Source organism: Cyrtonyx montezumae, unplaced genomic scaffold, assembly GCF_038088225.1.
Source record: "Cyrtonyx montezumae isolate F1298 unplaced genomic scaffold, pur_monq_1.0 scaffold_3, whole genome shotgun sequence".
NCBI classification, from domain to species: domain Eukaryota; kingdom Metazoa; phylum Chordata; class Aves; order Galliformes; family Odontophoridae; genus Cyrtonyx; species Cyrtonyx montezumae.
Genome location: NW_027072034.1, coordinates 59,656,078 through 59,679,992, shown reverse-complemented (window position 1 = coordinate 59,679,992; position 23,915 = coordinate 59,656,078). Strand labels below are relative to the sequence as shown.

Genomic DNA, 23,915 nt, shown 5'->3' with positions numbered 1-23,915 from the left:
TGCGTAGCTTTTATCCATAATATAAGGTGAGAGCCTTTGTTTCCTTTTCTTTGTATAAACTGATAATATATGTCCTATTTATTATTGAAGTTATGTTTATCTAATAAAATGAGAAGTAAACTGTTAAAAAGTGTTTTTTGACATACTTAGATATATGAAAAGATACCTGTATCTTTTTTTTTTGTCTCAGTTTCAATTACTTCCAATCCAATTTACATATTCAATGGGAAATCAGTTCTTAAATAATAAGCTTAAGTTTGATATTCTTCTTGTATTGAAAAAAACACAAACCAACAACAACAACAGAAAAAAGCCAGGACAAATTGGCAGAGAACCATTTCTGAGTGGAGGTACCATGCAGATAGTGCTTCTGTAGTAGCAATAATACATGATTTACTGTATGGAAAAGTAAAAAGTGATTTCAGAAAAAATGAAAATGAAAGGTCTCATGACCCTAATCATCATCCATCACTTATCACTCTGCATTTTTCTTGTCTTGTTTTCTCTTTCCTTTTCAGGAATCTCAACAGATGCTGGGAAAGTTGATTCCAGAAAAGCAATTACTCAATGACCAACTAAAGCAGGTTCAACAGAACAGTTTGCATAGTAAGTATAATTTTTATGTTTCTAAATGTGTTTGTAAAATCCATGATACTGTGTTACACAGCATACTCTGTAATGTTTTCTGTGTTGCAAGATAAAGTTTGAAAAATGTTGTGTTCTGTGCCATGATATTCTCCATGTAAAAAAATATTTCTTTCAAAATATGTTTAAAAACAGGAGATTCTCTTCTTACCATCAAAAGAGCCTTAGAAGCCAAGGAACTAGCCCGTCAACAGCTTCGAGACCAGCTAGATGAAGTAGAAAAAGAGACCAGATCTAAACTTCAGGAAATTGATATTTTCAATAATCAGCTGAAGGTAATCCTAAACTTTTAATCTCTATCTTGTAAATATTCAGTCAGTACATTTATTACATAATCATGGAGAAATATATTGAACTAAAATGATTGATTAATAAATCAATTGATTGAATGTCAGTGTTGGCAATATTGTGAAATCTATAATTTTTGTTGTTGAAGAATATACTACTTAACATTCAATGTAAGAGTTTAAATAAACTTAATCTGCATAATATACCCAAGAATAAATTTGAAGTCTGATTCCAGAGCAGCGATCACAAGTATTAAATCACCACTTTCTACCCTTTTGCATTGAAGAACTGCATGAGTACAGTAGGTCATCAAATCTGCTGGAATCACTGCTTCAAATTCAAGTCTTTGTTGAAGTCGCTTGTTTTCCTGCTAACACGCAGAGTTACTTATCTGCTGTTTGTAAGAGCATACTTGTTCCTGAACGTAACTGTCTGTTGTTTGTGGTTTCATACTTTATTGATTAGTTATTTGTTGAAACTGTGTATTTTGTTTATTTCTGCACAAGAAAATTACAGAAGTTGCAAAAGTCAGTAGTGGAAGAGTTATTCAGAGAGAAGTTATAAATCAGTCTGTAGTTACAACCATTTAATAGTGTTCTTTCTATTTATTTCTCTTTTTTTCACTTTAGCAAAATTAGATCAATTATGACTGCATCATGTGCTTTAAGAAGGAAGGTGTGTTTGAATTTTAGCAACAAATAGTTTTTTCTGATCTTAAAATTAGTCATTATTGTAGGTTAAAAAAAAAAAAAAAAGCCGGAGACCATAACACTACCTATTTCAATGCTGAGAGGTAGAAAGTAAAGAATCTCTACAAAGACATAGCATACATAAAACTGAACTAAATTTTCAGTTTACTTGAAAATAGAACTGTTTGCTTTAGGAGCATTTTATCTATGTACTCTTTGGACACATTTTATCATGTTGTGCTTTTTGGGGTGGTTTTTTTTTTAATGGATACATTTTAACTAATTTGAAGATAAATGTGACCAAAGGATACTAATTCTAAAATTAGTACCAGCACTTTGTTTGATTTTAGGTGACCTAAAGAGTGTATAAGTTAGTGGTAGGGGGGTGTATGTAAATAATCTCAGTTCCATGGCACTAAAAAACCACAAGTGTGTAAATTTAATTTTGTAAATACGAAAGGGCTCAATAACTAACAAGCTCAGAATTAAAAAAATGAAAATTGACATCAATGAAGACATAGATTTATCTGAATGTCTTAGCATATTGTATAATTGTAATCTATTTCACAGCTAAATGGGATAATTGATTTCTGTGTTTAAATCTTAATATTTAACTTTATGACTTTAAATTCTGAAAATTAATTATGTGGACAGCTTCAGGGAAACCTTAGCAGCCTTTCTTTGACTTTCATTGTGCGTTGACACAGTGCTTAATAAGATGACCACTTTGTGATGCTGAATGTTACTATTTTTGCCTTGCTGCAGCTTCCTGTGCTTGCTTGGAGATGAGTTTAAGAAGCAGTAATGTGGCAGTGGGGCAGTTTTACTAATGAAACTGAAAAGTGGGAACTTGATTCAGAGAGAGTTGCATCTTCTCCCTTTTGTAATTTTACTGAATGTGTAAAATGCATTTTTGGAGGCCTGAATATCTTTACTACTAGATTTAAACATTTGCAAATATGTGCTTGCCATTTCCTGGGCTTAGCATGGGATGGAGATCATAGAATCGTAGAACAGCTTGGGTTGGAAGGGATCCCAAGGATCATCAAGTTCCAACCCCCCTGCCTCAGGCAGGGCAACTAACTTCCAGATCTGGTGCTAGACCTGGTTGCCAAAGGCCCCATCCAACCTGGTCTTGAGCACCACCAGGGATGGAGCATCCACAGCCTTTTGGGACAGCCTGTGCCAACACCTCTCTTCTCTGTAAAGAACTTCCCTCAACATCCAATCTGAACTTTCCCTCCTTGACTCCCATTGACAGAGAAACTGCTTAGGAAGATCCTGTGTATGCAGCACTATTTTAAGGGCCATTTACTCTTGATGAGGGAGCTCTCAGAACAGTTTGTATGTGAGACTGTGCACAAAGCTAGTGAAGAGTTCCTGAAACTCTTGGTTTGGTTACAGTTTGTGTGAAGTGGAAGTTCTGCTCTTAAATCAAGCCAGAATACAGCTATATATTAAGTAAAAATGCTGCAAAGTAGTCTAGGAAGCTGAATAATTCTCTGATATTTTTAACCTAAACAGTCTAAAACCTGTGACAACTTTAAGATGCTGCTGTTGGAAAGATGACTTTTTTTTTCTTCCAATTTGGTAATAATTTCCACAACTAAGAATGGAGTGTTTTGCTTATTTACTTAGTGATATTGTGCGTAAACATAACAGGTTTGTTTAGTGCTAAAATATTTTAGAGTTTGTATAATTATCAGTCAGCTGTAGAGTACTCATGTTAAAATGTAAAACCTTTTCAAATAATGTATGAAAATTCAACCATGTGAGCTCTGAATATAGTAAAGGCTAATTTAACTTCTAGACTGAAGGGAAATATATAAAAATAGAATGCAAGTGAATATTTATTGAAAATATATTTTTATTAAATAAATTTCAAACACTATTTTTAACCAAGGATCTTCCTAAATTATCTTGTATGTTTAAAAATAATAGGTTTTTTTTTTCTATCGTAATCTACTCTTCTGTTGTGCTCCAATATACTGAGAGATGCAGATTTGATGGGTAGCTGTTGGAACAGTGTCACACTAATTGACACTGGCTTGTGAATATGTTTTCTGTCAAATGATGGAGAGGCACTGGTGCTGAACTATATACTACAAGAAAATTCTGGGCTAGAAGAAGAATGATATGGTACATTTTGTCAATTCTCTGAAAAGAGAAGCACATCTGGGATACTCTTTAAGCGTGTAATATCTTTGAAGTGTTTTGCACTTACCTACTAAGAGAGAAAGTCTCTAGTCAAAATATTAATAGAATACAGAGCCGGGATTGGAAGTATGTAAGCTACTGCTCTCTGAGTACAAACTATATACCAAACTAAATTACTAGTTCTCGTGAAATGCTTCAGAGACAGTAAAGTTGACAGCAACGTGAAATCATAAATACTTATCATCATCACTGAAATTTATTCCTCGTGTTTTGTTTATGAATAACTTTTGTATGATCTCCTATGTGAATATATCCTTAAGTTTTTGCAGCACATTTGCAACACTTGTTCTACTGAGAGCTGATACGTAAATATGCTGAAACAGCACAGCATGAAGTGAGCAGTTTAACTGGTGCCTAGTGTACCTTTTCATTATTGAAACTGTGAGGTCTGCTTGACACTCTAATGTATTTTTGATTACAGGTCAGCATTTCAAAACTTAGCATATACAGTGGATTGCACTGCATTTGCGTTCACGTTGCAGCTTTATGTGAATACTCAAAGTTGTTGCTAAATTACCTTATATTTGCTTCATGTCTTAATAGCGTAAATCACAGACTAAGGAAATAAATGACTTCTGGTAATAAATGACCATTTCTCTTTCCAGTGAACCTTTATTCATCCCTCCAAAACAATTTATTTAAATTTCTTCTCAATTAATCCTTTGGAGCTCAAGTACTTCAGTTACTTCTGTTTCAAGTTAACATCTCAACTGTTTGAAATTTCCATAGGATTTGTTTCTACTCAAAACTTTTCTGGAATATAAAATATTATTAATGCTTCAAAGGAAGTAGATGCATTTATCTTTATTGAATATTTGTAGCTAAGTTAACAACGGTTTGAACTAACTGATAATACTTAGAATTACCTGACTTCTAGAGTGCCAATGTGGCTTTAGCCTAAAACCACCAAGTTGACAAAGTGCACTTGTTTGGCAAAGAAATAAGTACCTTAGCTTGAAGCTGATCTAATATCTTTTAAAACTAGATCTGTGAAATTTTGTTAGAGAAGTCTTACAGATTGTATTTGGCCATAAAATGAGCAGCAGAGTTTGAAATAAGGTTGCAAATTAGGCCACATCTTTGTATTTTTAATTAAATTGTAGGAGTCTAACTTCTGATACTCTTTACAAAAATCTTAACCTAGAAATGTAATAATTAAAACTGACACAGATACTAGTAAAATGAACTAAATTTACAATTAAATCTCACAATGACCATTCACTACACAGCCAAATAAAGCAATTAAAATAGTTGTTAATATGGTTTTTGTCTTCAAAGACCAAGTAGTTATTTCATACAATGCTGAAGAATTATACATTTTAGAACTTATCTGAGTTATTGCACAAAAGAAAACAATGTTTCTGAAATATGTTAGTCTTGCTGAGAAGCTATTCTCAGTGCCTGCAAAAAGTGCTGAACAATTAGATTTAAGTTCTTAGGAATGTTTTACATTTTGTGTCATGTTCCAGTTGTTGTCAGTCCCTGTGTAGTCAGTGTGCACTGGACAAGTCTTGCATATGAATGCCTGTTTACATTTGAGCATTTCTTTCTTCCAGTCAATGGCAATGGAAGATGCAATGCTGCAGTGCCTGGCAGTTCTCCTGGGCTGCGTCAACTACTTAGACTCCTTTCTAAAGGTCTCCATGCCATACTCAGGCAATACACAACTTTCTCAATCTGAGTGATGAACCTCCTCCAGTTATGTGCTTCAATTTTTCATAAACTGATGAGTGTGCAGTGTTTAAATAAGTTAGTATTTAACAAAAGGTGCTAACAGTAAAATATAACCAAAGAGAAGGGTTTGTAATTCTATATAATCCTTAGTGCCTAAATGAGGAGTGTGCCTTGATTTACAACCTGAGCAAGGTACTAGTTAAGTTATTTTTGCCTTTTGCATATCTGACAGTTTAAGATTTAAAGTTAATTGTCTATTTTCGTCACAGTGTTCAGAATTTTTAAAATGAAAAAGCTTTTTATATTAAGTATTCCTACACAACAGTGTAATTTGGAATTCCAGGTATGAGAGAAATTGCAATGCTTTCTCAAATCCCTCATAGCTATGAAGTGGGGTGAAAGCAGGAACTTCTTTCAAGGTGTTTTGGGAGCTGGGGAATAGGGTAGAGAAGCATTTCTGTGGGAAAGACTCAGTGCGCACAGAACTGTAGGGTTCAACAAATGCTCTGGTTTGTCTCAAAACAAGATTTGATGGAAATCTTGTATTGTAATTCTTGAAGAGTGTTTTAAGCTCTCTTTCTGTCAGTAGGCAAAATTTGGGCTTAAACAATTACATTTTTAAAATTAAGGTTTTCATATCAATATGACTTGTCTGTACAGATATAATATTACTCTGCTGTATGAAAATCATATTTTAATTCATATTCAATACTATGTGAGTACCTAAGTGTGGTTATTGTAACATCTCAAAATTATTTTTATACTTGTCAGTCTGTTTGTGAATTAAATGGACAGGTAACTATTTCTCTCTGCTTTTATGATAAGACATTTGTTGTCCTGCACACTGGAAACAGAGCATCGTTATGTCTTCAGAGTTACAATATACAATTTGTACAAATTTTATGTTGCTTGTGTTTGTAAAAGATGAGTGCAGGATTGTCCTGAATATTCAGTAAGCGTTTAATTCTGTTGACTGTTGAAGTGTTAAGATAATTCTGTTCAGTTGGTGTCCTATAGCACTGTGGGAGATGCTGATTGTTTCTATCCCCAGACACCCACTGGTACATGGCAAAGCAACAGAGCATCTACCAGTGGCATGAGATACCAATGAAATCTTTATTTCTTCCTAGCTGATGCAAAGAAGATTATTTACTGCATTTTTTACTTCAAAGTATTCAGTTCAGTGCCAGGTATAAAAGTTAGGTGGGATTTTCTTAACTGTTACAGGCAGGTATGTCTCACCAAAGAATCTCTTCATAAAATATTGAACTAGCATATTGATGTAGCTGGGAAGGAATAAAATGCTAAAATTTCTATGGAAATCTTTATAAACTGTACCTTGAGATTCTCATTTAGCTGACCATATGCAAAGTGACAAAATAAGCAAAGAAAATAATTTTATTATTTGAGCAAGAGTTGATGATGCTGCCTTTTGTACTGCATATAGGAAATTACTTGCTACAGATAGATATGGAAAGATTACTCACACTTAGAACTTTCAGAATTTTCTATTTGTCAGTAAAAGTGGCATGTATTGTATGTTCAGTAGTGTGATAAACTTATATGTCTTAATTGTAATTAGGATATAGTTTGGACAAACCTTGCAGCTAGGCATCTAGTAGAAGTAAGTAGTATGTGGTGCACAGATGTATTGTAAATTCTGACTGTCTTTTATATATTTGAGTATCTAGGATGTTTTTTCTGAGTGGAGCAAAATACTAATTGTGTCTGAATTCAGAGGTAGATTCTTCCTGATTCTGTGAGTGTAGGTGAACTGCATTGTTCTTTTTAATATACGAATTTCTTCGAAGTAACCTAAGCTCACTCATTTTCTTCTAGGTTGTCACATTTAAAGTGTTTGATATTTTGTTTTAGCTGTGATAGTGTTCTCATACTCTTCAAGAATTTTGTTTCCTTTTACCATGCTTGGTGATTATTCCAATTCAATTGCTCAAACAACAGTTTGAGAAAAAGATGCAAAGGGAAGAAAAAGCTAGAAAGTGCTAGCACTTAAATAGCTTTTGTGAGTAACAACAGATTATCTTCAGTGTTGCCATATTAGAACTATGTGGCTGCCTCAGTTCTTTCCCTTCAGTAGCAACAGTGGGTTTGTTTGTTTTTTATCTCGCTGACTAAGACTCAGAAACTTGAGCTTCTTGGCATGCAGAGTTCAGAGATAGCAGAGGGAATGTATGTGAAGGAAAACAACAAGAAGAACAACAAAGGATTTTTAAACTAAAGGCTACAATTGAAAATTTAAACTTAGGAGACAGGAACCTGTGCTTTGGATAGCAGTCTTTTTACGCAGAAAAGAGAAGCAGCTAGTTGAAAATCATGGGTACTACTGAAGATACTTGATAGTTCTGAGCAATAGCATTTTTAACTTCATGAGTTTTGTAAGCACTTCATTTTGCACACGTGAAGACTTTTGCAATCTACTAAAGTTCATAATACTGTTGAAAGAAGTTTCTCAGATGGCAAACTGAAATCAGATGAGTGATGCCTCCTGCTCCCTGCGCAATCTGTGCCTTCCTATATTATCTCCAGCCAGTGCCTCATACAAGAGGCAGATGGGGCAAGCAGATTGTGGCTGCAGCACACCATTCTCAGATGGAATGAAAGACCTGCCAATAACCTCGTGGGGAAATCTCTTCTCAGGAGGTCCTGGCACAGGCTGCCCGGAGAAGCTGTGGTGCTCCATCCCTGGAGGCACTCAAGGCCAGGTTGGATGGGGCCCTGGGCAGCCTGAGCTGGTGAGGGGCAGCCCTGCCCACAGCAATGGGTTGGGGCTGTGTGGGCTTTGATCTCCCTTCCAACCCAAACCATTCTGTGATTCTGTGAAACTGTGCCATTTTTTTTAATTTATGACCATTCAGATTAATGCTTGTGAAACACTGTGCTGCTAGTACTGTTATGGCTGTGCAATTGTCTGCAGTACTTGTACATACATATTTTTAAAATACTAATTATAATCACATAATGAAGACAATGTGTGTGATTCCTCTGGATAAGTTAATCGGAAACAAGTGTCAAATCATTTGTACCGCAGTGTAACAGCAGGAAGAAAGCTGATTTAATAATACAGTTATCGGAAATGATCTCTTACTATAGTTAGCACTATAGAAAAATCTGGTGCAGGCTTACACCTAGCTCCAGGAGCAGTTGCCTAATTGTGCATTTGCTGCAATGTTCTGATGGCTTTATTTTCTCATTGTTCCTTATGGACCAAATACTATGAACCCATTATGGTTGAATATTGCTAACGCTTTTCCATTTTACTGTTCCTTTTCCTTAGTCCAAAATAAGGCTATGCATGAATGTTTATAACAATAGACATTCAGGGTTTAAAAATTTTCCCAAAGGTGCTATCCTGCCTGAATAATATTGGTGATTTTCAAAAGGGTAGTTTGTTTTATATTCTGCCATCTAGTTAGGATCTATTCTAGATCCTAACTTTTCAGCTAAACTGGCATATGATTATGGAAAATAATTATGATGATCATAAAACATAGTACTGCCCAAATTATTTCTGTCTTTCAGTGAGTTTCATAGCACTAGCAGAGTTTTAATTAAAACCTGTATAGGAACTGATTATCTCTTTAATTCTGAACTCAGTTTTCATTGAATTTAAGATTGAGGATCATTAAGAAAATGGGACCAAAAGCTAGAATACGAAGTTCAACTTGACTTATTAAAAACTTTCACCCCTATATCAGAAGTGTTTTAATACCTCACAAAGGTCATGTGCTACTCCTCTTAATTATGTAGCTTTTTTGATCTTAAATTTAGATGTTGCACAGAGCAGTCTTCAAGTACTAATGCATAGGCTAATTTCACTGACAAATTTGTAGACACAATATAAATTCAATCTGTAAATAAATATTAACTTTCAACTTTTATTGCTAAGAAGTTATTAATAATTTTTTGAGATGAACCCACTTTTCTCATTTTGCCCCTTTATTATCATCTGTGAATTTCTGAAAAAATGTCATAGTACTTTCAATATTAACTGTTTTAATGTCTGGGTAAGTGAAGATAAAGCTTTGTAGGACACAAGAATTAAAAAAAACCTGCTTACTGTCAGTCATGTTTCAATAAAAGCAGGCATTATTAAGATATGGATTTAGAAGCAATTTCCTGTTACAGACCTTTTCTGCATATTTAGTGTGTACTATTCTTTCATAAAACAATATTAAAAAAGAAATTGAACTATTTTCAAATAAAAGCTGTCATTTTCTTCTCTGTAATGCCAAGGAGTGTAGACTTAATGTACAAAAATACGGTAGACTCGAAGTTATACGAAGAAGTTCAGGATGAAACCCATATTTGTGTTAATAATAGATGTTCATGAAGAAAACAAATCTTAAGGAGAAAGGTGTTTGTGTTATTGCTTGAAACATTTAGAATATATACAGTTTTCTTTGCAGTTAATTAGAGGATAACTGACTTGTATGTGGATGGTTAATCTCTGTGCCAGATTACATTTGAAAGATGTTGCTTAAGGAATTCAGTGTCTTGGCTATAAAACAATCCTGAAGATTCCTTAGTAAATCACCATTAATTTAAAAATAAATCGATTAACTTGTTACTATTCTGAGCAGGTCAGCCAGATTTTTGTATGGAATTTAATAAATTCAACGAATCAACAAAGAAAAACATAATTGACTGTTTGACATTGTCAAATTTTCATCCACTTCTGAAAGCCAGATTTTAGTAAGGTCTTAGTTGTTTCTTAATTGCTCAACATCTCAGCTAGTATGGATAAAAATTAGGAAAATATTAAGCGGTTTATAGTCCATTGAAACATACCTTAAATATCTGCCAACACATTTGGCAATACTGGAAGTTTGAAGAGATATACAACATTTGCAGTTTTTGTTACCTCACAATGGAAATATATGGGGCCATTAATTATGATTAATATAGCGTATGTTTACTCATTCTTTACTTTTTTGTATAGGAGCTGAGAGAAATACATAACAAACATCAATTGCAGAAGCAAAAGAGCTTGGAAGCTGAGAGGCTGAAACAGAAGGAGCAAGAAAGGAAGACAGAACTGGAAAAGCAAAAAGAAGCACAAAGGTAGCAAAGTGCTCTAGCTTATGCCCTTTCTGCAGAGGTGTTGGAGTGCAAAGCATTTTGCAAAAAAAGTCAAATAAACTTTGTATTTCCCAGAGCAGTCTGATCTCAAGTAATAAATGGCAAAAATATCGAAGACCCAGGTCAGTTCTTAAATCAATGCAGATGACTTATTTTGAAATCAAGAGAATCCTTTTTTTATCCTTGAATGAAAGGCGTGTCGTGGAGGTGATCTACATCTGAATGTCACTTTTAATTGTCATGTACATAGAGATTTCAGCAGCATTACTTAAAGGTACTTCTACATGTAAGGACAGAACTAATATTTTTTTTCTGCACACTTCTAAATGTTTTTGAATGTACTTATATTTTATTTATGTAAAGTGAATGGCATATAATCTGGCAACTACTTTTATTCTGATGTCATTTATCTGTAGCTGCTTGATATAATTTTAGCAGCTTAGAGGGTTTTTTTGTGCTACTGGGGACCATAAGGATCTTTTTGAAGAACTCCTAACGTTAATTAGCTTTAGTAATTTTAAATCTGATTCTTTGCAGATTCGTAAGACTGTACAATAATATACAGGAATAATATACAGTTCTGAGAAGGAACAAATGTGTTAAATATTTTTTCTTCTTACGTTCAGCTCCAAAACACAACAGGTTTTTTATTTCTCATTGTATGCTGAGGTTGCTCTGTAACTCTTTTAAAGTTCTGTGGAATTATTTTCTGGAGGCACAGACTTTACGTGCAAGTTAAAATGAAAAGTGATATTTAAGTTGGGTTTTAAATGTGAAGACAAAGCAATTCAAATAGAGTCCTGCAGCTACTAGTAGTTTACACAGGAAAGTTCTCAATTGTCTAAGTGTCATAGCCCTTTCTTTATGAATTCACACGTTCTTCTTTGCTCTTCAGGAGTCACTGTTAGAAAATGTGGTGGGGAGCTTGATAATTCATCGAAATAAAATTACCAGATCTGACAGGATACAGAAATGCCATAATAAGGAGTACACTTTTTATTGCCAATTATGTACAAGGACAACCTCTGATACTTTGACTAACTTTAAAAGATATTTAACTTATCCAACAGACGAATCCAAGATCGGGATAAACAACGCCTGGATCGAGTGCAACAGGAAGAAGAACCTCAATGGCAAAAAAAAAATCAAGAAGATGACAAGCAAAAAAGGGAAGAAATAATCAAGAAGAAGGAAAATGAGGATAAGGGGAAACAGGAAATCCAAGAGAAACCGAGTAAGCTTTTTCAACCACATCAAGAAGCAGTTAAGCCAGCTGTCCAGGCTCCATGGTCAAATGCAGGTAGAGGAAAAATTCAAAAAATACTGTTGCACGTGCCTCACTGAAAAATTATTTTTGGTTTTGTCTTCTCATTTAATATAGAAAAGTAATATGGTTCAAAATCAGATTACTTATTTTGTTGAAGTAAATCATTTATGATTTGAGCTTTAGACTCCAAAAACTTGTTCACTTTTAAATTTCAGTATTTTTCTTAAAAATAAGGTGGTAAGCAGAGAGAATAAAATGTTGATGAGACTCTCAGTTCAAACTGGAGCGAGAATCTTAGTTCTAAGTTTGTGTAAAATGCTGATTTAAGTTGCCAAAAAACACTGCAACATTTCTCATTACTTGTATCTTGTACTGATGTGAATTTATTATAGTGTCATTCAGTTACCTTTTCTCCTCCTCCCTTTGCATGTTGCTTACTAACAAATGGCCTGAAGTCCATGATAGAATCTCTTTTCTTCTGCTATGCACTTGACCACTTTCAGCTGAGAGCTTTTTTTGATATTATAACCCCATTTTTAGAATCATGGTACCCTCTTGAGTAGCTTTGATTTAATTATGCATGAGAATTAACTGGAAATGTAATATTTTTTTAATACTTGATCAGAAGACTGCATAAAAGGGAAATTATTTTCTAACTTTTAACTGTAATCTTGTGTTTATCAATTATATCCATTTGCTGGGTATTATTTGTGCAGAGTAGTACAGGGCACTTCTATGACAAAATAGGAACTGCATTATACAGGAGAAATGTAGCTTATATGTTTTTCCTCTGTTCTTGTTTTCACTAATGATGCATCTGTAGTACAACATGTGATTTTTAAAGCACCATCTGTAAGTGACCTCTTTTCAGCTAATCCATGTGTATTAGAATATTTTGAAACATCTTTATTGAAACTGTATTCAGGCTGCAGTTGAGGCTGCTACATAAGCAGGCTCTAAAAGTATTTGGGATACCACTGTTGCATGCAAGAATATTACTGTTTGAAATGAAATGATAGGTTAGTGATCAGACAACTTACGTGATCAGTGAAGCATTTGATAAGTCATGTGTACTGTGCCTTAAGTATGCAATTCTTTCTGTGAAAATAGTTGTATATATCATAAAAGTTAAAAAATAGTAATTTTTACATGCTGTTAAGAAAACAGTAAAAGGTATATTTAAAATCATTGACTATCCTATTTCCTCTTGTATAAAAAGAGGATAATGTACAATGTAAGGTATTTTTTTTTTATCCAATTTTACCACATTTTTTAAGTATGGAAAAATAATGTTTTGGGGTTTTTAAAATTTATTTATTTGTTTATATCTGTTTGATTCTTTATTTGCTCAGGAAAAGCTCCACTATCAATTTCTGCTCAGGAGGATGTAAAAATAGTGTATTATAGAGCACTGTATCCTTTTGAATCAAGAAGCCATGATGAAATCACTATTCAACCTGGCGACATAGTCATGGTAAGAACAGACTGTGATATAATTACTTGAAAAAATACTTAAGGTTTTGCACTTCTGTGAGAGAAACTACATATGGTGATTTATTTATTTATTTTTACAAATTTGAGAAATGTGTTTTATTGAATACCCAAATGAACAGAATGTGATGTTACACAGTAAATTCTTACTTATGGATAGCTTCTTAAAGTTTGCTGTATTGTAAAACTGAAAGATAGTCTGTGAGAAGATTGTATTAGATTTTAGTATGCTGAGCTGTGTGTGAGATGCAGAGGTTTTGAAAATGTTTCTGTACATGGTGAAAGGTTTCTTGTCCTCGAAGGTACTTAGGAAATACAATTACTGTTGTTTTCAAATAAGAGAGTGGTTGCCAGAGGTTAAATAAAAAAATGACTTTGATAAATAAAGGATTTTTCTAGTAAGGAATTTGCTTTTTTATAGGAGTTGCAGTATTACGAAAAAATTATTTTAAAATTTGTTTTATTAAGAGAATGTGATGTCCTGAGTAGTACAAAGTGAAGCAGTTATACTAAGCTACAGGATGACTGCATTTCTGTCATGATCCCAACAGTGTTTGATGTAGTCTTTGTGTGGCAGTGATACTTCTCTAACAACCCTAGAATTTTTCTACAACTCTTAGTCATAACTTTTGACTTAATTTGACCTAATTTAGTTCTGTATAATTTAATCTGTTAGTTCATGTGATAGTTATTTATTTATTTTCAAGAGGATATAAAGTAGAAAAAATACCACTTTATTTTAAATAAAGGAAACTTGAAAACATAAAAAAAAATGCTTGCTGGTGTGTTGACACAGAAGCATTTCCATTTTTTTAAGAGTAGATGAGATACTGGAATATAATCTACCTATAAGCCTAGAACTATTGCATTAAACTTCAAATTCTTAAAAGCTGTTTTCTGCTTGTTTGCATAATTATATTTTAAAATTACAGTTCTGAGATTAAATTTATATTTTAAAATTAAAATTTATATTTTAAAATTACAGTTAATGGAGATTGTATTATTAATAATAAATTGCTAGTATGACCTTAGCGTGTGTATGTCTGTTCATAATGAAAATGCTTGGCATGGATATCAAATGGTGTCTTGCTTGCTGTGGGAAGATATTCATTAGTGTTCCACCCCCAAAAAAACTATTCTAGCATAGAAATAACAGATTTTGGAAAGTAATGCACTTTGTAGTTTGTCCTAAACTGTACTGATACCTCTATAGTAAATGCATCTATTCTGCAGAGATAGGCTTTTGTTGTTATTATTTCTTTGCGGCACAGCTGAATCAATGTTTGTGACATTAGAATCTACTTTTGGAAAATAAAATTGAATCCTGGATCCATAGCAGTACCGAATGACTTGTGAAGAGGTTCAATCCCATTCTGAATAATAATGCAATTTTTATTGCTCTTCGTCAAGAAATAGCATAGGTCAGTGTGGTGTTTAAAATAGAGAGGATGTAGGTACGTGCATGTCTTTAAGCTCTTGAATAACAACTCTTTGTTACTTTGTTGGGAAATTATTGCCTCGGCTTAGAAGTAAATGTTTGGGTTTTTTTGTCTTGAGGAAAAGTGATCACCACTAGGTAGAATCACAGGGAAATACCATTCTGCCAAAAAATATGTAATTTTAAGGAGCACTTGACACATGTTAAATGAAGACTTAGGAGTAATTTGAGTTTTCTTGTGTGTTGTTTTGGACTTTAACTTACTCCAAAAAAGAATATTCTCTACCTCTCAGTTTTCGTTACTTGACATCCACTTAACAATAATTAAACCTGATGATTATTTCTTGTGAGATTTATCTCCTGGTCTGCAGTAATTGCTTAAATGGACTACTCTTAGAAAATCAATGTAAGACACTTTTGTGAAATGTGTTATAATTCTGCCTTGCTTTAAATCATTGCTTTCCTGGTGGAGGTTAAAAGGGAATGGGTAAGTGTGCTATGTGACTGTTAGGAAGTCTATGCAATTTATTCATGTTCATAAATCAAGATTTTGTTATCATGTAGTTTACTTGTTTTTTGATTTATGTAGGAGTAAAATAACAAACCAGCCCACATTGTCAAAAGTAATTTAAGTGCAATGAACTAGAACTTACTTTTGATAACGGGCATTTGGACTCCTAGACTCTGTCCTTCAGTGTTTGTCGTGTCATGTGGTTCCACAAGGTTCAAATCAGTTATGTTTATTGGAAAACAGTAATTTACAAGCTTACATGTTAAAGTGCGTCTGATTTCTCATTTGTGACATAAATGCAACTCTGTAGTTATGCTGGTCTGTTTAGTTATGAGTTTGTGTTCAACAAAACAAACGTGAGTTCAGAGTTTGGAAACAGTTACTCTAAACTCTAAACACAGTGTACAGTTACTGTGTTCTAACATAGGCAAATTTAGCATTTCCTCATTTTAACAAGTGTAAATGGCCTTATTTTTGTGAGCTTTTGAAGTCATGTGCTGTACCTATATATTATATAGAGGAGATATTACCCGAACTGTCACTGCTACGAATAAAGAAACCAGGCATAAACCCTGGATTTAAAGGGGACTGCAGAATTCATTATGTCAGAATGACTCGGGGCTTTAATAGGTGTACAGCTTGTAAATAGCTTTTTACAACAGTGTAATTACACTTTTTACAGTGTGTGTGAATGTTAATGTTGAGGTGTGTAATGGTGAAATTGAGAAGTAGGAGAGTTCAGTCTGAAAGTATATGCAAAAGTTAAGAGCTTTCTTCTGCTTTACTTTTCAGTATGTTATTTGTAGGACTGATGTATCTTGTGAAATGATTTAGAGAATTTGTAAAGTTTGGGTTGTATTTTGTTTAAAATCTAATTTATCTTTAAAGGATATTTGTATTTTGACTTGAATTTCTGTTTTCTCAGCTTCTTATCTTTTTATGTACGTTAAATTCCTTTCACTATATAGATTGATTTATAACCCTAATTGTAACTTAACCAAGCTTTTTTCTGGGAACAAATATATTCTGAGCTAAGAAAGCCATGCTTGGTTCAGGGCTCTGTCTATTCAAGAACATAAGTTTCTATTATGTATACCATGTATGCAATTCATCTCCTTTGGAGGGTTTTCTGACAAAAAAGGGTTCTGCTGGCATTTGCTTCTGTTGGGCTCCATCCTTGAGCAAATGAATAGATTCTGTTGTTACTGATACTCTTTGATATAATTCAGCCTGTTTAAATAAACTTTAGAATAATTCAGTGAAATACAGTTGAATTATTGAGTAACTGAACTGCAGTGGCTCAGATAGCAGAATGTATGTTAAACAGAAAGTTCACAGAAGAAGCTTAAATGGGAGAACTAGAACAGTTTCATAATGCTTGTTTGTTGTCAGTTTTTTTAGTTGTTGATTGTGAAAGTTAGAATTACTGTTCTTTGTATTGGACACATAGGCAGCCTTGTTGTGTTAGATCCTGTGGAGGCGTAGCCAACATATGGCCTCTGGCAGGCAGAGCTTATGTTCAGATTTATGATAGGAATTCCAGTATTCTCCAAATATCTAGATCAAAAGTGTATAAATAAAGTAGAGTTAAAATGATGATTCAATGAGTAGACAATTGAACAAAATGAACTGTGGCACTTTGCTTAGCTTTCATTAAATAGCTTTTTGAGACTTAGGGTTTGATTTTATATGTAGAGTGAATTGCAGTTGTAAAACAGATCTACTCTTTTTGTGTATGTGGACTGCTAGTGATACACAAACGAGATCAAAGTGGAGTAGGCCTCTGCAAAGCCAATCCTTTTGTTAAGAGAAGAATTAACCGTACCCAATGCTTCTGCTGCTGACTGTTGTATTGCTGTTACTTCTGTCACTTGTTGTGTTCAGCAACATTGGGTATGAGAATTCGTTAACTGTGTCTCTGAAGTATAATTGATTAAAGTAAAAATACACACTGCTGTTCAGTGTTCAGATGTGCATTTACATTCTAGTTGTATTCTGCCAAAAAATAATCCGGAATATTATTCCTTGTAGGGATTTGGGATGGTAAGTACGGAAATATAAGGTAATTGGAACAAATAAATTTGAAAAACATACAAAGAAATTTGTTTAAAGTTTTAGTACTGCACAACAAAAGTAGATACAAGTTATATTATATTTGAATAACTGAGAAATCATTTTCAAAGAACTATAAAATAAAAACTGCTTTTCAAAGTGTCTTGTTATGAATATATACTGATAACTTTATTTGATTGAATAAGCGTAGTTTTGAGTATCCTAATAAGCTGTTTTAAGAATTACTTAGTAATTTAAGACTGTCTTCTAGGAAGGTATTAAATCAGTTGTTTTAAAAATCCCTCTGGTAATTTTTATTATACGCTGAAAAATTGCTGTGTTTTGTTTTTTTTGTGTGTGTGTTTACTTTGATATGTCTCAAAGATAACACTTTCAGAAGACCATGGTAACACATTTTTGCCCTTTCAGTACTGAATCTTTCATGTATTAGTGATTCTAGTTATGACCTGAGAAACTGAATGTAGGAACTATGTATTTATTATTACTGTTCAGATTATTCAACTCTGCATTAGGTGCTGAATAGTCCATTTCTCCCTCTCTGTCCCAAGATTCACCTCTGCTGTGACCTTCCATTACTCATATTGCTGAGCTAACAAATCCTATTCAACGCTGCAGGGGAAATTTTGCTCTGCACTGCAGTAAAACCACATTGAACTGGTCAAGCATGTACTCCATTCATTTCTGGTTTTACTGTGAGTTAATAGGGACTGAGACAGAAGATATGTGCAACAAAAAGCAGAAATAATGAATTGTTTTGCACCAAAATAGGAGTGTGGGATACAAATTACAATAATAGGCAGTCAAAGAGTCAACACAGGGCATAAAGCAAAGCAATCTATCTAGCTCCAAGGAGTGATCTGGGAACAATTGGAGGCAGAGATTTTGCTGCTTCAGTTTGAGTCATTTCTATGCAAAACTGTGTTCCCTCTCTCGGTCTGGAGTGACTCATTTACACCATAGCCACAAATAATTTTTTCTACCACTGTGTTGTTTTGTTTTTTTCTCTCCACACGAACAGAACAAATAGATAGGTTTGTTTCCAACTGATGAAGCAACCAGTTCTGAGATACTACCATATGCTGTTGGATGTCATCATATGTCATCATATTCTGAAAACTCCTATGACTGATAGTATTTCTGATTCTTTAGCTCATGAAGCATACTGTTAACAACAACATACTGTTGATAATGGATGCTGAGGAAGGCGAGTGAGATGATTTTGAATTAAGGATTTAAGAATCTTTCACCAGTTGATTGCTGTGTTGATAACTGGAGCAGTAAACACATGACTTATGCTTTCATTAGAAACTTTTGTGTATTTTAAAATACTGTTTGCAACAGGCCTAAACAGATGAGAGAAATTCTTGCCAAAACCAGCCCCTCTGTAGGGCTGGCTATGTGACTTTTCATTACTGGCCTGGTTTTACTGCCAACTTGATCACTGCTTTGGAGTCTGCAGTAAATAGATGTACATTATTGATGTGCCAAAGGTGCAAACCTTGTTTGTATGTAAATGTTTGTTTAAACCCCTTAAAACTGAAATTCCATCGAAGTATCAGAGAGAGGTTGGATAGGTAGATCTCCAAATTTACTGTAATTATTACCTGATGCAGTTATTGCCTTTTTTTCCTTTTAAAAGTGTCAGCAGCCTCCAGATATTGCATCAGTGTTTAGTTACTGTAGCAATTCATGAGGTATGAGAAGGGGTAGCAATGGTGAACTATTTTTCTTCTGCAATTATTGATTACTGTGGAATTATTTCATATAAATATGTTAGACAATCTGTCACTGTTGTTTTTAATTTGTTTTGTGGATGTTGATTTTAGTATGCTGTGTTTCTATTGTATTTTCTGCAAAAGGAAATTTAGAAAAAAAACTTATTTAAAACTGTTTTACACACCAGAAATAGCAATACATGGTAGTCTTCTCCAGAATGAATATCTCCAAGACTTGTGTGCCATGACAGACTTTCAAGCATCTGTTTAAAAAAACATGCTTGGCTTATGCATTAGTGCTGAAATGAGACCTTATTTTTATTTTTATTTTTTTACCTCATCACCCAGAAAACCTTTTGATTTGCATTTGAAAAAAAAATACATTACAAAGCATGCCACATTGTGAAATGTTCTCTTAGCTATTAAATGCTATTGAAGGAATAGCTGATGGCATAATCCTCCCAATGGTATATTAAATAATAATAAAAAGTTCTATCTAGGTGGAGCTGGTACTTGTAATTAAGTTACAGTTTCTCTGTAAGTAGATGAAGTTAATTACTGTGGATGAGATGTCTTTTATTAAGTAAAAATTCCACTTGTATATTATGTTTCTTAGCTTTCTAATTTAATGCATCTGCAGGTCGATGAAAGTCAGACTGGAGAACCAGGGTGGCTTGGTGGAGAATTGAAGGGAAAAACTGGATGGTTCCCGGCAAACTACGCAGAAAAAATACCTGAAAGTGAAGTCCCAGCATCTATAAAACCAGTTGAGACTGCTCCTGCACCTAAAGTTTCTGTGCATGAAACAGCCACATCACTAGGAACTGCTGCATCTACAGAGTGTACAACAACTGCCAACAACTGGGCAGACTTCAGCTCAACGTATGTTTGGCTAGTGATTGTCACCCTGAGTGTGTTGGAGTACTTTTTAATTGATTAGACTATGATAGGAAGTTAACACCAAGTACACAGATCGCAAAACAAAAAGATTTTGTTTGAAGTAAAATATTTTTCTGTAGTAAATAGTTACAATTTCAGCCTTGTAAAACTGGAATCATTCTTCTTTCATATCTGTTCAGATGATGTACACTTTCATGCTTTTCATAAAAATTAGTAATGCTGCCCCTGACCTGATAAAGATTTTGGTGATTGTGGCCTTTGGGCACTATCATCGTCCAGACGAACAAGTGAGTACTCAGATAAGAGCATGTGAAGCAGGCAAAGGGAATGGGCAGAGAAGATTTAAGCTGAGCATTTTGTTTATGCTCCTAGAGTTCGCTGAATTTTATTCATCTAAGTGGGTATTTTGAGGTAGGGGTATGAATCATGAGATTTGGTGGACATTTTAAAGAATAAGGAATAGCATTAAAAGGGTAAGAGGTAGTATAAAACTCTTTTTAAGGTCAGTAGGAAATAAACAAAAGAAAAAAGGTAAAGAATTGGAGCAGCAATATGAGGCGTAACACAGAGACATGTGGAAGGTCAGTGTCTGTGCATAATACAGACTGCAGTACTTAATATTTTCATTGTACTGGGGCTCACCTAAACAATGAAACTAAATTACAGAGACGGTTGGCCATAAATGAGTGATGATGAGCAGGTAACTGTTCTTAGAGACTGCCTTCTAGAAATGTATTTATTGTAACCCTGTTTTGATTGCATAACTTTCACTGGAGCGTTAAGCTGCTAATAGCTCCTGGAATATTCAATTACAAAAATTAGAATGTAGAATGTTTGTTTACAAAGAAACATTTTTGTTTCTCTGAAAACAGTAGGATTAATGTAGTTCACTTATTTTCAGATGGCCAGCAAACACTAATGAGAAACCAGAGACAGACAACTGGGATGCCTGGGCAGCTCAGCCGTCTTTGACTGTTCCCAGTGCAGGACAGCTGCGGCAGCGATCGGCCTTCACCCCTGCCACTGTTACAGGATCGTCTCCCTCTCCTGTACTGGGTCAGGTGAGCAGCTGTGTTCACTGGAACTGTTCTGACCTGGCATGGAAAGCAGAGAGAGAATACTGACAGTTGAAATCCTCTCCTGAGATGCACGAACTATGACAGTTTGGACTGATAAGGCATTAGTATATACCCATTAACAAAGTCAGTGGCGGAATCTAACAAAGAGGCTGCTGTTATTCTGCTATCCTTTTATGGCTTTTTTAAACTACAGTGGTCTGGTCTTCTTGAAGTTTCTCCAGGGTGCTATTTTTGGGTCCTTCCTTTGGGCTTTATTAAATCACATGACAACAACATTCATTCCAGAGTGGATGATATGATTAAGTGATGTTGATGTGACTAAGCTTCACAGTAGATGAATTCAGTCCATCTGTTAAGAGGCCACACTTTCCTGAACGGCATATATTGTTCTTGTAAGCTTATGTGTTCTGATAAATGCAAAATACCTTAGTGTCTTTGAGCAAAACTAACAGATTGGAATATACAATATATAACTTGCAGCAAAGCATAACATACCATAAAGTTTACTTTAAACTCTTTCAAAATAACTTTGTCAAGGTTTATTGTATCTATATCGTAATTGTAGAACTTGCAAAGAAGTGAACTCCCTAATAGTCTTCCATCGTAGTGAATACACATTAGCAGATAGAAATGTAGGAGGGCTGCGGGTGTTTCTTTTGTTACTGTGTAATTCTGACTGACATTCTGCTTAATGCATGTGATAAGAAGTCACTGTATTTTGTGGCTATATAAGTAGTATAAGAATATAATTCTTTAAGGAGATTTCTTTTTTAAAATTGATGCAAGACTGAATTCTCTCTATTTTTCTCAAAATTGCATTAGGGTGAAAAAGTGGAGGGACTTCAAGCACAGGCCTTGTATCCTTGGAGAGCAAAAAAAGACAACCACCTTAATTTCAACAAAAATGATGTCATCACAGTTTTAGAACAGCAAGATATGTGGTGGTTTGGAGAAGTTCAAGGACAAAAAGGGTGGTTTCCTAAGTCATATGTGAAGCTTATTTCAGGCCCCATTAGGAAGTCAACAAGGTATTGTATTTACTTTTACCATACTTTACTTCTGTACTGTATTGGTTAAATAAATATGAAGAGTTGCTTACTTGAATTTTAAAGTTTAGATTTGACTCTGTTAGGAATATTTTTATATGACTCTGTTAGGATTTTACTTTCATCTCTGATAATTCAGATGAGGAATTTATAAGCTGATCTTGATTCTCCTTGCACCGTGCACCACCAAAAATAGACCTAAAGCTTAATCAATAGTCATAATTAAATGTGACTTGCAACTAAGAAATTACTGTTTTGACATTTTCAATTATAGCAATGCAAGTCTCAGCTTATCTTCTCCCAGAATAAGGTACCTCAAAGCTTAATCACTTATCATTATTCTTGGAGGATGAAACAAACAGAATCTAGTTCTCTGAAAGGTGAAGTCAATATTAACATCAGTAGTAAAAATTAGAAGTCTTGAAATTTTTTCTCTTCTGAGGGAGGAGGGTCAGCAAACTCTGTATTCCATGCAATTACTTAATTATAACCATGACTAGCCATTGTACTTGAAGGCTTTAACTTGAAAGTTTATCATCTAATAGAAAATCTAGGGAATTGCTTAGGGATACATACATATATTTTATTTTTAGAATACAGTAAACATCTTCTGAAAAGATTTAATTTCTTAAATGACTGTTATTCTCTTGTAAAGCATGGATTCTGGTTCTTCAGAAAGTCCTGCTAGTTTGAAGAGAGTAGCATCACCAGCAGCTAAAGCGACTATGTCAGGTGAAGGTAAGCATTCCAAACTGAATGACATTAACACTGCTTACTATGGAATTAAATGTAAGCCATCCGTGTATTACCAAAAATGAGCCCAGAATCAATAAAACAGGCTTGTTTTAAGAATCCATAAGACAGGCTTGTTTTAAGATACCAGGCTTGTTAAAATTGAAGTTTGTATATGTTGTGTATGTAGAAGCAATAATTTAATTTCTTCTACATTTCTTCTACACTTCATAGTGTCCCATATTGATATTTTGGTATCAGTTCAGTTCCCAGTGGAACTGTTTAGAATGGGTTTTTTGCAGAGGGCCAAGAAAACACTTCCGTGTTGTGTTTATTTGTAATTCATAGATAATTCATGATGCCAGGAATTATTAATGAATGTTTCAATTTCACTCTGTACTTATTTCCATTGTTTTATTAAAGCACTCTGTAGCTGACTGCAGTTTCCTTATTTGAGTGTTGTGATCCTTATGCTCAAATCTGCTCCTCATTTTTAAGGATGGAGCATTTGGGGCACAGACACAGGTAATAGTCAAGTCACTGGAGGGTTTTTTTGGTTGTTACCACTCTTCATCTGGAGATTAATGTCTCCATAAGAGCTGTGCTAACAGACTGTGTGCACTCTAATCCACTTCAGTGCAGTGTCTGTTAGGTTAACTTAAATCACAGTCAGAGTAAATTAGTGGATCTAAATTTAGTTTACAAATTAACATCTACGTAATCTCTTCAGAATACCGTCCATGTTTAATCTACAATACTGCATATTATTTCAAGTGGAAGAGTCTCTTTGTTTATTGATATGCTACTGACATGAGCACTACAGAAATGAAGATAATGTCAATGATCTATTCAAAATGGAAAGAGAGATGATCAGTTATTTCAAAACATAACTAGTATTGCTCATATATGTTTTTCATTTTTGCTCATACATTTTTCATTAAAAGCAATTTGGAAATGCTAAATCTTTTTTTGTAAAGTACAGGATATCTTGGGTTATAAGTTAGTATTAAAAGAGACATAGTTTATATAAAAGCATTTCAAAAAAGCTGC

The 23,915-nt window shown here is 34.1% G+C and overlaps 1 protein-coding gene across 5 annotated transcripts in view; it reads left to right on the top strand.

The window, feature by feature from the left end:
• The window catches only part of ITSN1 (intersectin 1), a 115,830-nt gene that overhangs the window by 54,179 nt on the left and 37,736 nt on the right, over positions 1-23,915 (top strand). For 4 of the 5 annotated variants that reach the window (XM_065741739.1, XM_065741741.1, XM_065741742.1 and 1 more), the window contains 9 exons: positions 519-606; positions 781-920; positions 10,474-10,595; positions 11,684-11,913; positions 13,233-13,354; positions 19,749-19,990; positions 20,910-21,069; positions 21,910-22,115; positions 22,789-22,871. In XM_065741739.1, the coding sequence (XP_065597811.1) occupies positions 519-606; positions 781-920; positions 10,474-10,595; positions 11,684-11,913; positions 13,233-13,354; positions 19,749-19,990; positions 20,910-21,069; positions 21,910-22,115; positions 22,789-22,871 (1,393 nt within the window). The remainder of the gene's footprint in view (positions 1-518; positions 607-780; positions 921-10,473; positions 10,596-11,683; positions 11,914-13,232; positions 13,355-19,748; positions 19,991-20,909; positions 21,070-21,909; positions 22,116-22,788; positions 22,872-23,915) is intronic. The other variant, XM_065741740.1, reaches the window with a different exon arrangement.